At 48.6% G+C, this 16,662-nt stretch overlaps 1 protein-coding gene across 1 annotated transcript in view; it reads left to right on the top strand.

Moving 5' to 3' along the window:
• Positions 1 to 16,377, top strand: part of SMS (spermine synthase) — a 44,932-nt gene extending 28,555 nt beyond the window's left edge. The window contains exons 7-11 of the mRNA XM_058659207.1: positions 682 to 769; positions 8,280 to 8,394; positions 9,455 to 9,534; positions 14,754 to 14,869; positions 15,836 to 16,377. Coding sequence (XP_058515190.1) covers positions 682 to 769; positions 8,280 to 8,394; positions 9,455 to 9,534; positions 14,754 to 14,869; positions 15,836 to 15,875 — 439 coding nt within the window. The 3' untranslated portion in view covers positions 15,876 to 16,377. The remainder of the gene's footprint in view (positions 1 to 681; positions 770 to 8,279; positions 8,395 to 9,454; positions 9,535 to 14,753; positions 14,870 to 15,835) is intronic.
• The last annotated feature ends 285 nt before the right edge of the window (positions 16,378 to 16,662 follow it).

The raw sequence follows: 16,662 nt of genomic DNA, 5'->3' as shown, positions 1-16,662 counted from the left end.
GCCGGAATCAAGACCCATTTGGTATCCCAGGCGTGCAAAGTGAGCATTTAGCTACTGAGCCATTGTGTTGGGCCCTCTTTTGTTTCCTTCTCTTGTGTCTTTTTAAAAAGCATGTTATTGAAATACAGTATGTATATAAAGTGTCCTAAGGCTCAAGTTAGTTGCAGTAGACAAATAAGTCATGTATACTCACTTGAGAAGAAAACACTCTGGGTGGGCAGCTGGCATTAATATTAAGCCACGCTTGGGGCTCTGGGCTCATCTCGGTTTGCCCGGGTTCCAGTTCCAGCTGTTGCCCACCGCAGCTCCCTGCTGGCTGCTTCCCAGGCTGCTGGCTGAGTCTGCTCCTGCGTAGCAACTGTGGCTTAGTGGATGGAAGATCTTGCTTTCCGTCTCCGCCTTTCAGATAATCGTTTTAGGAATTATAAAGGAAAATATTGAAAACAATTAGCATCTTTCCATTGTTTGTTAATATACTGCAACAACACCTATTTGTACTGTATTAGGTATTCTATAGGAGTGATTTAAACTATACAAATTATGTGAATAGTATGTTATTTTCATATAAGGGGTTTGGTATTCAAAGAAGATCATGGACAAAATGTATTGTCAAAAACAAAAAAGTGTTACTGCTTCCGAGTTCTTCGGTCTGTCCAGATTCCCCTTAACCCTTTTGGACATTGACCAAATGGTGATTGATGGGTGTAAGAAGTACATGCGCAAGACCTGCGGTGACGTCTTGGACAATCTCAGCGGAGACTGCTACCAGGTAACTCTCCTTGCTGGTAACGGATTTTTATGTCACCTGATAATATAAGTAGTATGTTATTGATTGGAATTGTACCTTCTTTAAATCAAATTAGAAGATAAATGGCTTATCTTTTTATGTGTGTGATTTGTATTTTTTATTTATTTTTTAAGATTTATTTATTTTTATTATAAAGTCAGATATACATAGAGGAGGAGAGACAGAGAAGAAGATCTTCCATCCGATGATTCACTCCCCAAGTGACCATAACGGCCGGTGCTGAGCCGATCTGAAGCCGGGAGCCAGGAACTTTTTCCGGGTCTCCCACGTGGGTGCAGGGTCCCAAGGCTTTGGGCTGTCCTCGACTGCTTTCCCAGGCCACAAGCAGGGAGCTGGATGGGAAGTGGAGCTGCCGGGATTAGAACCGGCGCCCATATGGGATCCCGGGGCGTTCAAGGCGAAGACTTTAGCCACTAGGCCACGCTGCCGGGCCCCGTGATTTGTATTTATTTATGACTGAAGATGTACAGGTAATAAGGAAAGTGCCAACTCCAGGTTCTCTGAGTGAATAGCACTGAAATGTATAGGAAAGATGTCAGGTGCCTATTTGTGCCCTGGTACACACTATTCAGATCTCTGTATCCTGAATAATCTCTTTGAGTTGCATTCTTTCGGAAGGAGTTTAATATTCACTTGGAAGGTATTTATTATCAGAATGTTTGGGAAAGGAATAGCCCCTGCTAATGAGTAGTTTTTGTCCAACGTTATACTGTGCTGGAGAGGTGACCAATGATGACGTTCTTTGAGGTCTGCTTTATATTCTGTTTTGGGAGTGCATATGTTTGGTTCCTATATTTAGGATGCTTGTTAGAGCCAGAGAGGAAGCATGTATGCATTGTAACAGAATCTTGTATGTATGGGGCTACTCCAAAATGTTAATGGAAATGTAGCTAAAAGATTACTTTGGAGCAACCCCTAGGAGGGGTTAGTTCATGCGAAATGTATATTACGAAAAAACTGAATTTCAAAGCATGTTTTGTACCATGATAACCTTACCTTGTAATTCCTTGAAATTTTTTTTTAACTTTTTAAAATATTTATTTTTATTGGGAAGTCAGATTTACAGAAAGGAGGAGAGACAGAGAGAAAGATCTTCTGTCCTCTGGTTCACTCCCCATGTGGCCACAATGGCCAGAGCTGAGCCGATGCGAAGCCAGGAGCCAGGAGTTTCTTCTGGGTGTCTCATGCAGGTGCAGGGTCCCAAGGCCTTGGGCCGTCCTCTACTGATTTCCCAGGCCACAAGCAGGGAGCTGGATGGGAAGTGGAGCTGCCGGGATTAGAACCGGCGCCCATATGGGATCCTGCTGCATGGAAGGTGAGGACTTTAGTCACTAGACTACCACAGCAGGCCCTCCATAGAGTGTTTTATTAATGGCCTGGGAAGGCAGTCTGTTGAGCTGTAAGAAGGGTGCCAACCTGAAGTCAGGGCACCAAAGGCAGATGGTGACTAAGACAGTCAAGGGAGAAGGAATGAGTGTGTGTGTGTGTGTGTGTGTGTGTACGCGCGCACACACACATGTTTTCATATGCATGTATCCCAAAGGTATGTATTCTAAGACTGTTTGACTGTTGGTAAGCCCATCGGTAATATCAACCCACAGTGGCACATCACAGCTGGCTTGTTGAAAGCAGCCCTTGAGGACGATGGTGCCCTAATGCATCCTCTTCTTTCTCCTCCGTGGGACAGCACAGGCACCAGAGGAAGCGTGGAGAATCCCTTTGCAGCCGAGTTCTTCTGCAGCTCTCAAGATGAGCTCTGTGGAGGTGCCAGCTGGCTGCTGCTGGGGTTAGACACAGATCACCTTGAGCATTACAGTGCTTGAAAGAGATACTGCTTGTGGTACAGTTGTGGCATCTGTAAAGCTAAGGCCGCCTGCGACAAGTATCTATCCTCTATGGGCACCTGTTGCAGTTGTGGCTGCTCTACTTCTGGTTCAGCTCCCTGCTGGGAAAACAGCAGAGGATGGCCCAAGTGCCTTTGCCCTTGTCCCCACGTGGGAGATCCGGAAAGAGCTCCAGCCTCCTGGCTTCAGCCTGGCCACCCGCAGCTGCTGCGGTTGTGCAGGGAGAGAAGCAGTGCGTGGAAGGTCTCTCTCTGTACCTCTGATTTTCAAATAAATAAAATGTTTTTTTTAAAAGGGGTTTTATGGCTGCTCACCATTTGAAACATAAATTTTTCTGTTGAGCATTTTTTAGGATAGTGAATGTTCTGTGTTCCTCTGTTTTATGATTAGCATGGCCTCAGTAAAATGAAGGCACTATACAAAGAAAAGTAAAAACTGAGTTTATGTATGTGCACAGTTTGTAAATAAAAGTCTGGTAACTTATCCAAAGATTCCTGCACTATACCTAAATAAAATTTAGTCCCAAAACGCAAAGGGTAGGAGGTTTTAAGATCTGGCAATGTAATTTATATGAGTGGATTGAAGGAGAAACTGAATGAGTGACATAACACTTAAGACACCTTTGGAACATCCCTCTGCTCCCAACAAATAGGCTTTTTAAAAAACTTAATAGACAAGTTATGGCCCAGCGCAGTGGCCTAACAGCTAAAGTCCTTACGTTGAACACACTTTGATCCCATATGGGTGCCGGTTCTAATCCCGGCTGCCCCATTTCCCATCCAGCTCCCTGCTTGTGGCCTGGGAAAGCAGTCGAGGATGGTCCAAAGCTTTGGGACCCTGCACCCTCATGGGAGACCTGGAAGAAGTTCCTGGCTCCTGGCTTCTGATCAGCGCAGCACTGGCCGTTGCGCTCACTTGAGGAGTGAATCATCAGATGGAAGATCTTCCTCTCTGTCTCTCCTCCTCTCTGTATATCTGACTTTGCAACAAAAATAAATAAATCTTTTAAAAAATTAATAGACAAATTAAGTATATTTAGATAGTCATCCATTAAAAAATTTTTTAGAGATTTTTTTTTCCCCCTGTTGATTCATTTGCTAAATGGCGTCAGCAGCTGGTGCTGGGCCAGATCAAAGGCAGGAGCTAGGAGCTCCATCTGGGTCTCCCACGTGGGTGGCAGGGGCCCAAGGACTTGAGCTGTCAGCTGGTGTCTCCCAGTGTGTGCATTAACAGGAAGTTGGGCTAGGAAATGGAGTACCCAGGATGGCAAATAATAAAGTTGCAAAAATAAAATTGCAGTGTAGGAGAAAGTGCCTGCATGTATTTTAATAAAAAGTAATTGTTGGGCCCGGCGGCGTGGCCTAGCGGCAAAAGTCCTCGCCTCGAATGCCCCGGGATCCCATATGGGCGCCGGTTCTAATCCCGGCAGCTCCACTTCCCACCCAGCTCCCTGCTTGTGGCCTGGGAAAGCAGTCGAGGACGGCCCAATGCCTTGGGACCCTGCACCCGCGTGGGAGACCCGGAGGAGGTTCCTGGTTCCCGGCTTCGGATCGGCATAGCACCGGCCATTGTGGTCACTTGGGGAGTGAATCATCGGATGGAAGATCTTCTTCTCTGTCTCTCCTCTCTGTATATCCGGCTTTCCACTAATAATAAATATACATCTTTAAAAAAAAAGTAATTGTCAGAAATGTAATGATCAATCTGTAGTAAACGGTAAAATGGGAAATATAAATGACAAAAACAATTGCACTTGAACTTGAACCAAGATGAGGATGCTGATTGTATTCAAATATTGATTTTGAACTGGAAAATGAAGCTAGTATAAAATTATTTACAGCTGATCAAGGGCTTAGAAAATGTAAGGAACTTTGCTAGAAAATCCGTTTAGTTTGTAAGCACTAGGTTAAGTGATTAGAATGACAGTTCTTTTTTGGATGCCAAATGCTATGTAGTTTGGAGGGAACAAAGAGGTGGGAAGAAAGCCGTTCAGACTAAGTGATCAAGTTAAAATGCCTAGGACTAAACTTCAGAAGGTGAGATTTACAGAGCGGAAAGACACTGGCAGTGTTTGCTGGGTCTGCCGCGTGCGTGCAAGGGCCCAAGGACTTTGGCCATCCTCTTCCGCTGCCTCTCTGGCCCTTAGAAGGGAGCTGGATAGAAGTTGAGCAGCTGGGACGTAAACTGGTGCCCCTATGGGATGCCGGCACCACTGGTGGAGGCTTAACCTACATATGCCAGAGCTCTGGCCCTATGTTCTTATTAAAAGACACTCAAATGAATTCTGACTATTGCAGAGGCATGTTAGGCTCCTTGGATGGAATTACAGCATGGTGTTCATTTCTTCTCAATTTTAAATGATTCTGATCAGAATCTAAAGCCAGTGTGTGCGGGGGTTACAATTAGACCAACTGCTTTTTTTTTTTAAGATTTATTTATTTTTATTGGAAAGTCACATACACAGAGGAGGAGAGACAGAGAAGAATGCCTTCTGTCCGATGGTTCACTCCCCAAGTGACTGCAATGGCTGGAGCTGAGCCAATCTGGAGCCAGGAGTCAGGAGCTTCTTCTGGGTCTCCCACACGGGAGCAGGGTCCCAAGGCTTTGGGCCGTCCTCGACTGCTTTCCCAGGCCACAAGCAGGGAGCTGGATGGGAAGCAGGGCTACCAGGATTAGAACCGGTGCCCATATGGGATCCTGGTGCATTCAAGGCAAGGCCTTTAACTACTATGCTATCGAGCCTGGTCCAAGACCAATTGCATTTAAAATTCATTTGTAAAACTATGTTAAGAATAGCCTTGGAAACTTTGGAAAGTAATGATAGTGAAGGGAGACTTGTTCTGTTTTGCTAATTTGGTGTAAGGCTCCTTAATGCAGTAGGAAGTGTCATCCAGAGGTAGGCTCATGGATAACAATGTCACGGGAGCTTGACAAGATCTGATTGTGCATTCCTGCTCACAAGCAAATAGAGGAGCTCGAGTGCTTTGCACTGCCTTTGGAAGGAGTGTTTGTGTAAGCCATGCCAGCAAACTAGACCATCCACCTGGGTGAGAACACAGCTATTTACACAGAAGCCTTCGAAATAGGAATTTCAGGGGCTTAAGCTCTAGATACCGAAGTAGTATGTTTGCGAAAATTTAGAGTATTTATGCTTGGAGTTGGAAAATATTTTAAAGAAACCCGAGACACTTAGACATAATTTATGGCCTCGATTATCATAAGCAAGCCAGAAGGCAGAGTAGACAAAGGTGTAGTGAAAGACGTGACAGGGAGTTAATCCCTTCAATAATACCAAAAGCCCTTATGACTTAAAACTTGCAAATGAACCTAGCTAAATTTAAAACGGATTAGAAAGGCTATGAAGCAGTACTCTCTCGGAGGGCAGCGGGCCTGTAAGGCAGTACAGGCACTTCACCCCTGGTGGTGGCCCAGGACATTCCTGTGATGACATTAGCAACAGATGTGAGCAACTTCGCAAGAGGGCCAATGTCCTAGGCTGGGGAGGGGAGGGCACAGGTGCTTGTATGCACTGCCACCTGCAGTGCTGGCTGCTGAACGGCAAAGTACACGTGACTTTTCCCTTGGCCCCCTGGGGTTAGGGCGCCCAGCCCCTGCTACACAAATGTGTTCTTTTTTTTTTTTTTTTTAAGATTTATGTTATTTTTATTCCAAAGTCAGATATACTGAGAGGAGGAGAGACAGAGGAAGATCTTCCGTCCGATGATTCACTCCCCAAGTGAGCCGCAACGGCCGATGCGCGCTGATCTGAAGCCGGGAACCTGGAACCTCCTCCGGGTCTCCCACACGGGTGCAGGGTCCCAAAGCATTGGGCCGTCCTCAACTGCTTTCCCAGGCCACAAGCAGGGAGCTGGATGGGAAGTAGAGCTGCCGGGATTAGAACTGGTGCCCATATGGGATCCCGGGGCATTCAAGGCGAGGACTTTAGCTGCTAGGCCACGGCGCCGGGCCCACTCCTGTTGCACTTTGAGGCTGTAATGAACTAAAATGAGATGCTGTGACACCGTAGCAGTTGACCCATGACAGCTACTGAGTTACCAATACCGCTCTGGTAATACTAGACAGTGGGATAATCCTCCCTGGTTGGATCCAGTCAGTTTCCATCACACCACTCATAGCAGTGTGTCATGTAAAAAAACCACACTAATTTCTCGGATTTATCTTTAATTCTTTTTTTGAAAACTTTTCTTTGAAAGACCGAGAGAGGGAGGAATTGATTGATCTTGTATGTGCTGGTTCACTCCCCAGTTGGCCGCAAATGGCAGGTCTGGATCATTGCAAAGCCAGGAGCCTGGGCACTCCAGCTGGATCTCCCTCGCAGGTGGCAGGCGCCCAAGTGCTTGTGCCATGTGCTGATTTCAAAGGTGGCTTTGCAGGGAGCTGGAGCAGAAGCCGAGCAGCTCGAACTGGCGCCCACACGGGATGCTCGTGTCACAGGTGGCAGCTTAAGCGGCTGCACCACGTCGCCAAGGCCCCCCCCCCCCGGAAAGTTTGTATTTATATATTTAAGAGAGTGAGAGAAAGCTCTTGTTTACTTCTACACCTGGGCTGGACTGAAACTGGGAGCTTAGCTGTTGGTGCAAGTCCCTGGAGTGTGGCGGGGACGGAACTACTCGCCACCCGCTGCCTCCCAGGTGTGTTTCCATGGCACTGGCATGCGGGCGGCTGGTGGCCCTGCAGCTTTGTAACCGTCAGGCTGTGTGTGTGCCTGCTGCCCTTTCTGCACTGCTTTGTTGGTTGCTTCTGGCCTGCGTTTGCCGGAGGGTGCTGAAGCTTGGCCGCAGGTCCTGCAAGGTCGGGGTGTGAGCTGCAGTCCCTAACTGCTGTGCTGCTCTCTTTGGTGACCCTGTGGTGGATGCTGCCGCTTCATTATGGGTAGTAGGTTAAAGAAAATTGAAAAACATAGATTAACATTTAGAAAGGAGGGGCGTTGTGGCACAGCCTGTTACGCTGCTGCCTGCAGAGTCAGCATCTGTCTCATAACGAGTGACAGTTTGAGCCTCAGCTGCTTCACCTCTGATCCCGGTGCCCGGCGCCTGCCATCTATGTGGGAGGCCTAAATGGAGTTGCTTGTTCCTAACTTCAGCTGGGAGCAGCCCCGGCTGTTGTAACCATTTAGGAAGTGAGGCAGTGGATGGAAGATATGTCTCTCCGCCTTTCCAATAAATAATTGTATCTTTAAAAAAGCAGAAAGATAAGATGCAAAAAAAAAAAAAAAAAAAAACCCAAGTCAGCAAATCACCAAGTTATTGAGCACCTAGTTTAAAAGAAAATTAGAATGGAGATAGTAGTAGAAAAAGTGATATAAATTAGAATCTATGAACTTGGCCTTCAGATAGTACTTCCTGCTCAATCTCTTACTGTGTGCCTTGGGGCATGCTGTATCTTAGCCTCTCCATAATGGGATAAAAGTAGTATCTGTAGGGTGGTAGTTTGCCTGAAATCAACAATCATGAAACATGCACTCATCACTTCATGTTCAAGGTCAGAGACCAGAATGAAACTCCTTCCGGCCCTTGAGACGGGTGTGGTGGGCTCCCTGCGGCGTGCCTCTTCCTTGGCTTCTCTGTGTTACTGCTGACGCTGTGCTTTGTTCTTGTCTCTGGAAGGTTCTAATAGAAGACTGTATTCCAGTGCTGAAGAGGTACGCCAAGGAAGGGAGAGAGTTTGATTATGTGATTAACGATTTGACAGCCGTTCCCATCTCCACGTCTCCAGAAGAGGGTAGGTTCTGGTGGGTTCTGTGAGTTAGGAAACTCCACAGGGGTGCTTGTCTTGGCACCGTGCAGGGGGTTGGCGGGGGGAGGGACCTCAGGCATTATTTCATTGATGAAGTTCATCATTCTTCCAAGAGCACCCGGCCGAGGCCTGTGGTGGATAGATGGCCGGCCTTGGGTTTACTCTTCTACTACCAAATGAACTCAGTCACTTGAAACAAATGTTCATGTAAAAATGACTCAGAAGGACTCCACTGAGGCATTGCATTGTTTTATAATTTATCTATCTAAGTGATTTTTAATCTTTATTTTGTTTGGGGGGGAGGTAAATTTATGACTTTTCTATGTAAAAACAGATCACTTCCATTTGAAAATGGCATGCTCCTTGCTGGTCTATTTTCCGTGTTAAGCTTTTGAATAACCTTGACTTGTTGCTGAGCTTATCGGGTCTGGTCCCAGGCTGTCCAACGCTTGGGCTATTTTGTTTCCATTTCCACCACTGCCTTTCTGCTGAATCTCTCTTGACACAGGGCGGCCCGTTGGAGTGGGACCTCTGGTGTGTGTCAGTGTGCGTGTGACGTAGCAGCTGTGTAGCTGTGTGTGTGTGTGTGTGTGTGTGTTTTTAAAAACAAGCGTTTCTTTTTTCCTTCTACCTGAAAGAGGAGGGAGGGAGGGGGCTCTTTCGTGCTCTGTTTGACTCTCCAAATAGTGTCAGCAGCCAGGGCTGAGCCAGGCGGAAGCCAGAGGCTTCACCTGGGCCAGCTGTGGGGGTGGCAGCGGCCCAAGTGCTCGCTGCATCCCCTTCCTGCCTTCCCGTACACACTGGTAGGAAAGTGGATCGGCGGTTGGGAGGAGGGCCCAGCGCGGTGCTCCTGTGCAACGTGGGCATCCCAGGCAGCGGCCTGCCCCCTGCAGCACTGCACCCACCCGTGTGCCTAGCACTCACAGCCCCTCTTCCTTTCTTTTCTTTCTGTTGTTTAGTGGAGTTTGGTGACTTTGACTTTGCATGCTATTCTTGATGACTGAAAAGTCATATTCATAACATGCTATTTTCTTTTTGACTCCAGATTCCACATGGGAGTTTCTCAGGCTGATTCTTGACCTGTCGATGAAGGTGCTGAAGCAGGATGGGAAGTACTTCACACAGGTGGGTGGGCTGCTCACCCTCCCCCGGAAGCTCAAGGAAGTGTTGTCATTTGAAAGTGTCAGTGAAGATTCTTGGAGTTCATGTCTGTCATGAGGGTAAAACAGCAACATTGAAGTATGCTCTTTTAGGAAATGGCTTTGTCCTGCGGGTTAAAGGTTCCAGACACACAGAGCTGGGAATATTTAAGGAGGTGGGAATGGCCGTTACCCTGATGATATACATGTTTCAGATTATACAACTATACCTATAAATAGGTATACTTAATGAAAAAAAAAATTCTTTTTACACCCTTCAAAAACATCCTGGTCTCTGCTGCAGTATGAGCTGCTGCCACCAGAGGGAGACAAAGACTGCAGTCATCACTCTCACTAGGCTGTGGGTTCCCGGCTGAAAAGCCTGTGTGGTCAAAAACGGCCACTAGATGGAAGCAAACTGTGGTTCTTCCCCTTTTAGTTTCAGAAGGACGTTTAAAGGTTATGTTTTTTCCTATATAAAAATCATACCCTCCGCAGTACTTACAACAGAGGCTGTCACACGCAGTTGGTTCCCGTGGCCCCCAGATGCTTTGTTTTAGAAGCCAGTGTGGCCGTGTGCTTTGCGCGAGCCTCTCGGGCTCTGTCCAGGGCACTGCACCTCCTGGCCAACTTTCTTTCTGTTTGGGGAAAGACACATCCATGTGCTACAGTGTCACAAGCAGGTAGAGATCTTATCTTTGTGTTCCCGAGTTAGGGTTTGTAAGCCCACTGTAGCCTAGCTTGGTTATGGCCCGGGCATTGATAACCCTGAAAGCAAGTGAAGCGGTCTGAGGGAGCCTGGGCCCATCCCCCTGGCCGGCTCGTGCCCTCTTCCCGGGCTGCCCGCTGCCCGCGAGCCCCCTATGCGGTGCTGGCCCTGCACTTGGCCGAAGGGCTGAGACGCCTGGAATAGCCCAAGGCGGGGCTGTGTACCAACGCGTATGCTTTTCCTGTAATAGATACTTAGAAACAAGTTTCCCAAACGTGTTTCGGACTTGGCATTCTAGAGCAGGGATCTGCGAGCTGCATTGCGGGTCTACCGCCTGCTCGTCTCCGTGTGCTCATGGCTGACCTAGTGTCTGTGCTTGCGGGGGCTGCGGTGTCCCCTACACAGCCCAAACTGCCATCTACCCCGCCTGGCAGGGAAGCAGCAGTCGCATGATGTAAAAGCCGTTCAGATGCTGCAATGAGTTGGGCTTTTTTGTTAGTGCGTGTTTTTTGCTCCCTTTCTTTTTCTTTTATATATTTTATTTGAAAGGCTGATTTTACAGACAGACGGAGAGATAGAGAGGTGTTCCATTCGCCGATTCACTTCCCAGATGGCAGCAGTGGCCTGAGCTGAGCTGAGCTGCTCAGAAGCCAGGAGCCAGGAGGTTTTTTTTCCCACGTCTCCCATGTGGGTGGCAGGGACCCAAGGACTTGACCATGTTCCACTGCTTTCCCAGGCACAATAGGAAGGATCTGGCCCAGAAGTGGAGCAGCTGGGCCTGGTGAGGTAGCCTAGTGGCTAAAGTCCTCACCTTGCATGTGCTGCAATCCCATAGAGGTGCCAATTCATATCCTGGCTGCTCAACTTCCCCTTCCATCACCCTGCTTGTGGCCTGGGAAAGCAGTGGAGAGGACGGTCGAAAAGCCTTGGGACCCTGCACCTGTGTGGGAGACCGGGAAGAAGCTCCTGGCTTCGGATCAGCTCAGCTGTGTCCATTAGCGGCCATTTGAGGAGTAAATCAGCGGGTGGGAGAGCTCTCTGTGTGTCTAATTCACTTTAAAAAACTGCATTTTACATTTAAAAAAAGTAAATCTTGGGCCTGGCGGCGTGGCCTAGTGGCTAAAGTCCTCGCCTTGAACACGCCAGGATCCCATATGGCCGCCGGTTCTAATCCCGGCAGCTCCACTTCCCATCTAGCTCCCTGCTTGTGGCCTGGGAAAGCAGTCGAGGACGGTCCAAAGCTTTGGGACCCTGCACCCACGTGGGAGACCCGGAAGAGGTTCCTGGTTCCCGGCTTCGGATCAGCTCAGCACCGGCCGTTGCGGCTCACTTGGGGAGTGAATCATCGGATGGAAGATCTTCCTCTCTGTCTCTCCTCCTCTCTGTATATCTGACTTTGTAATAAAAATAAATAAATCTTTTAAAAAAAAGTAAATCTTTGAAAACACACCACTGCAGCCGGTTCATTTGCATTAATGATGCAGGCTTTGGTAACTTGACTTTGCCAACTGTTTGTTACCAAAATTTCTCAGTATGTAAGCCTGAGTCTGTGTTCTTTGTCCAGAATTGCTCCAAAGAGGAACAGGTTACTGTGTTGTCCGTGGCCGCCTTCATTACAGTTACAGGCACAGAGCAGGCAGTCCGCCAGCAGGCAGGAGTCTCCCCAGATGTTTGACACTTGAGTGTGCCACAGTGAGAGCCGCGTGCAGGGAGTGGTATTTGCCTGTCTGGAAGCAGTGGGGAAGGCAAGAAGCAGCGTAGTTTGAGAACATGTCGATGCTGATGATTCTGCTACGTGCCGTGCTCGGGACATGGCCAAGGCTCTGCCGTGGCCTTGGTTGGGCAGCTTAGAGCTGGAGTAAGGTGAAAGGCAGGATACACGTCGTGGGTGGATTCATGATTCTGCACTGGCTTGCACGCGGTGGTGAGGTGGAGATGTTAGTGGTGTCGCCGTGGCTGCTTGGCCGTGCCACTGCATGATGGCTGGCCCGGCGGGGCCGTGAGATTTTGAAGTGAAGACAACTTGCCTGTGTGTGATGAGGAGTCAGGTCCTAAGACTTGATGACTTCCCTGTCTGGAGAAAGACAGGGTAGGTTACCTGTTGTGTACAAAGAGTGCGTGTAACATGCGTGTAAATTGTGATGCAAAATGCTAGCGGATTCCTGCCCCCTTCCAGCCTGAAGCTGTTCGTGTCCTTTCCTGATGGCTGCCGCCTTCTCGAGGCAAGCCCCCCTCAGCATCCTCCCCACCTCATCATCTCGTGCCACTCCTAAATCATCATGTTCACTAGGTCTACTTTGAGCTTGATGAAAAGCTTGTTACAGAAACGTTTTTCTTATCTACCTTTTTCTTTTTAAATTTTCAAACAAATAATAGACACCAACTCACTTCAGCAAGGATGCAAACGATATCGAAGGAAGTAAAGTTCCAACAGTGTGTGCGGAACTTTCTGTGACCAAAGCTGCTGACTTGGGGCCCCTGGGCGTGTCCTCACTCCTGCTGCACCTGTCGCTCGCACGTGAGCTGGGTCCTCAATTCCTTGTTGAAAGATTTTTCTCCTGTAGCCCACCCTGCCCTTGTGATTGTTTCTGAAAAAGAAAAATCTTGCCATTCCATTCAACCTACAGCAAAGTGAATTGTAGCACAGTTCGCTTGCTTATTTAGAGCCTCCATCTGTGGTGAATTCTTTCTCTATTGCTTCCCACCCTGCAGTCTTGTAGGTAGAGGGGTTCTCTCTGCGCCTCCCTGTGTTTTTTCCTTTTTTTTTGCACTGCCCCCTGGCGGTGTTGGGAGGGAACAACGTGGCCTTTTCCCACATTGTTAGCACATCCTCCAACAGGAGGTCCTTCTAGATCTGCTTACCAGAGAGACAATGCATGCTGTCAGCTTTAGCCATGCAAGGAAGACGTAGTTGTGCACCTTGGTGGCATTTCCGGTCTCTAGATTACCCAGTGGCGATGTGTTCTCAAAACAAACAGGCAGTGTTTTCTATTTGTGAAGCTTAAATTACACATGTGCTGTTTATATGCTCTCATGGTGAACTTGATGTTGAAACCAAATTATATGCTGGCAGAGGACACTTTGGCCGGATCCCACTGCAGGAGCCTAGATGATGGGTTACTGAACAGCCTGACATGGGGGGATGACGTCATGCTGAGCAAATGGGAGAGTCGGCTCTCAACACACTTTTTAACCTCTAGGCCTGGGCTGGCCAGCTGCCTGGCTTTGCGATACCCTTCTTAGGATTTCTTACATCACAAGCTGCCTTTATCTGCAAATAATTTTACTTGGCACTTGACTGCTTTTTAAAATTTATTTTTATTGGAAAGACAGATTTACAGAGAGGAGAGAGAAAGATCTTTCATCCGCTGGTTCACTCCCTAGTAGCTGCAGCTGAGCCAAGATGTTCTGAAGCCAGGAGCCAGGACCCTCCTCCAGGTCTCCCACATGGATGCAGGGTCCCAAAGCCTTGGGCCGTCCTCGACTGCTTTCCCAGGCCACAAGCAGGGAGCTGGATGGGAAGTGGAGCTGCCGGGATTAGAACCGGCGCCCATATGGGATCCCTACACTGAAAATGGTGGTTTTTACTCAATGCACCACAGCACTGGCACATTTGTTTTCTGTATCAGTCAGTCATGAAAAGCGCCTGGAGGAATTTGCGCTGAGATGATGGTACGTCCTGACAGAGTTGTTCCTGAATCCAAACCTGCATTCCAGTATCATTTATCATTACCCATGTGCTCATTAAGAGTTGAGAGGTGCTGCTTTGGAGCTGGGCAAATGCTGCATTCCTTAAGCAGCTCTGCCATGTGTCTGTGCCCCCCCCCCCCGCTCTGATTCGCCTCTTCCTCTTGGCTTCAGGGTGGCTGCTGCAGCTCCAGCTGCCACATCTAGATTATCAGCTGCTGGGAAGTTGAAGGTGTGAGGCTTGCTGTCTCTTCCCTGGATCGCTCAAAATGAAAAGCTTCCCAGTAGCCCCTGTCCCAACTTGGGAGCGAAAATGGACAGACTGAAAAGGAAGAAAAAAATTTAAAACAATTAAGTCAAGAGAAAGTTTTTGACAAGGAGTGCAAGGGTGTGTGTGTGTGTGTGTGTGTGAGTATCCTTAGTATAAATATCTTGACTCAACTTTGATTCTTTTAGTTCTTTGAAGCAGTTTTAGGGGAAAGCATGGAGAGTGAGTCCAGTCCTCTGCCAATATGTGAGTCCTAGGGGGACTGGAGTGGAAAGCATTGTGGGAAATGGGACAGTTCATCCTCTACACAGTGAAGCCCGCTGCTGAGAAAATCCCACCTTGATTGGGTTATGTAGATGAATCTGCTAAACCGCCCGGTGTGGAGGTGCAAGGGTAATGATCTAATGCGGCTATAAAGAGAATTCAGTGTAGTTCGTTTTCCAAGGTGGACTTTGCTCTCAGGCTGCCACCACGCTTCGCAGGAGGGGCCCCCTCACTGGCACTGGCTGCCTAACGTGCTCTCCTCTCTCTCTTGATTTAGGGGAACTGTGTGAATTTGACGGAAGCCCTGTCGCTCTACGAAGAACAGCTCGGCCGCCTGTACTGTCCTGTGGAGTTCTCAAAGGAGATCGTCTGTGTCCCTTCGTACTTGGAATTGTATCCTTTGTCTCACATGCTCTGATCGCGAAGTGGAACCTGTAAGGCAGGAAAGGCAAACTCGGGCTTGGCTGCCTTCCCCGCACCTAGCACTTTAAAAGAACGAAACCAGCGCTCAGCTGCTAGCCCGCCCCTTTCCGGTTCCGGGGTGTGGCTTGGCCCGCGTTCCCAGCCGGGAGCCCTGGAGAGCTGGGAACCGGTTAGGGACGTGCCTTCTCAAGCCCCCAATCACAAGCGCTGGAGGTGGGACCCGGGAGTCTGTTCTCCCAGTCTTCCTGGGAGACTTGCAGCAGGGGCTTGAGAAGTGCTCCTGCGCAGAAGCGCTCCCCATGGCCGCTGCACCCTCACCGCCCCTGCCTGCAGCCTGTCGTGGCTGGAATCGGGTTTTTCCGCTGCCCAGGTACGTGGGAACCCAGGCTAGAGCGAGGCCACGAGCTGCCAAGGTACCTTGAGCGCTCTGCAGTGGTTCCGCTTAAATAGTAGGCTTAGTCCTGAGAAAGAAAAAAGGCCTGCGGAGAACCGGAAGTCTGCCGGAATTCTGTCCCGCGTTTCCTGCCCGGAAGGCTGGGTGCAGTGTGTGGCCAGCGGCTTCCGCCTGCGTGGCAGCCGAGTCCGCCTTTTATTGCTGTGACGCTGGGGCAGACGGCGAGCGAGCCTGGCACGGGGCAGGTGGCACGGGAACCCCCCCCCCCCACTTCCCGGGCGTGAGTAGGGGTGCTCTGCCTGCTGGGCGGCCTTGACACCCGCACCTGGCACCAACTACCTTCCCAGCTGTTGGCATTTGGGGAATGGGCCGCTGTCTTGTGCTGCCTGCCTCTCCTGGGCGGCCAGCAGCAGGGTCAGCTGACAGGGTCCTTGCGCCCTTGCGCTTTTCCGTCTTCCTCTCCACGGGCCGGCGGGCCGAGGCGCTGGGAGAGCTTCTCAGCCCTTCTTTGTGCTGCCTTGATTCCTTGACCCCTTCGCCAGGTGGGTGTTTTACACTGTGTGGAAGAAAGCGAAGCCTTGAAGAGTGATCCATAGCCCCCCCCCCCAGTGTGTCTGTTGCAGCTAGCCTTCCTGACCGCCGCGTGCTGTACATGCCATCCAAATGAGTCAGGCAGTGAATTGTGAATTTCTTCAACTTTGCTGTTTTTTCGTTGTTTTTAATTTAAAAAGAAAACCAAACAATGGAAAGTGTATATTTTGATGACCTAGGGTGTTATTTTTCTTGGAAAGTCAGCGAAGGATGATTAGACAGCACAGTGGAGACTGCGAAATGCACTGACCCCTAGAATGTGATTTTTGTTATTTTATTTCTGTGTGGGCTTTTTTTTTTTTTTTTTAAATTTTGACTTTGGTAGACTTTACATTTTCGGTATTAGAGGAATGAGCATCGTTTCATTTCAGAGGGAAGGTCTTGATTGTGTTTCTCCCCCCCCCCCCAGTTGATTTAGATGTTAAAATTTGGTGCTTATAAGAGAGAATTAAAAATGAATAGTAATGCTTCAATTAAAATTACATAAGAGACATTTCATGTGTTCTGTCACTTTATTTCAGTCCCCTCTTCTGATATCCTGCGACAAAGGTGGCTTCCTGTTCTGGCTGCGTTGTTACATAGCTCTTTGTAATGACATGGCCTCAGGGCCTCGGGCGAGCAGTAATAATAACTTCATTTGGCACTGTGACTCATGCATGGTGGATAGCAGTCCCCACTTTATCATTGGGATGTTGACCTATGGAAAGCAAAAAAGTTTGCTTGATTGTAATGTTGAAAGAAAAAAAAAAACTATTTCTGTCCTTGTTCACAGCTGTCT

Source organism: Ochotona princeps, chromosome X (assembly GCF_030435755.1).
Source record: "Ochotona princeps isolate mOchPri1 chromosome X, mOchPri1.hap1, whole genome shotgun sequence".
Taxonomy (NCBI): domain Eukaryota; kingdom Metazoa; phylum Chordata; class Mammalia; order Lagomorpha; family Ochotonidae; genus Ochotona; species Ochotona princeps.
Note: the sequence above shows the minus strand (reverse complement) of the source record. Positions and strands in the feature narration are given on the sequence as shown.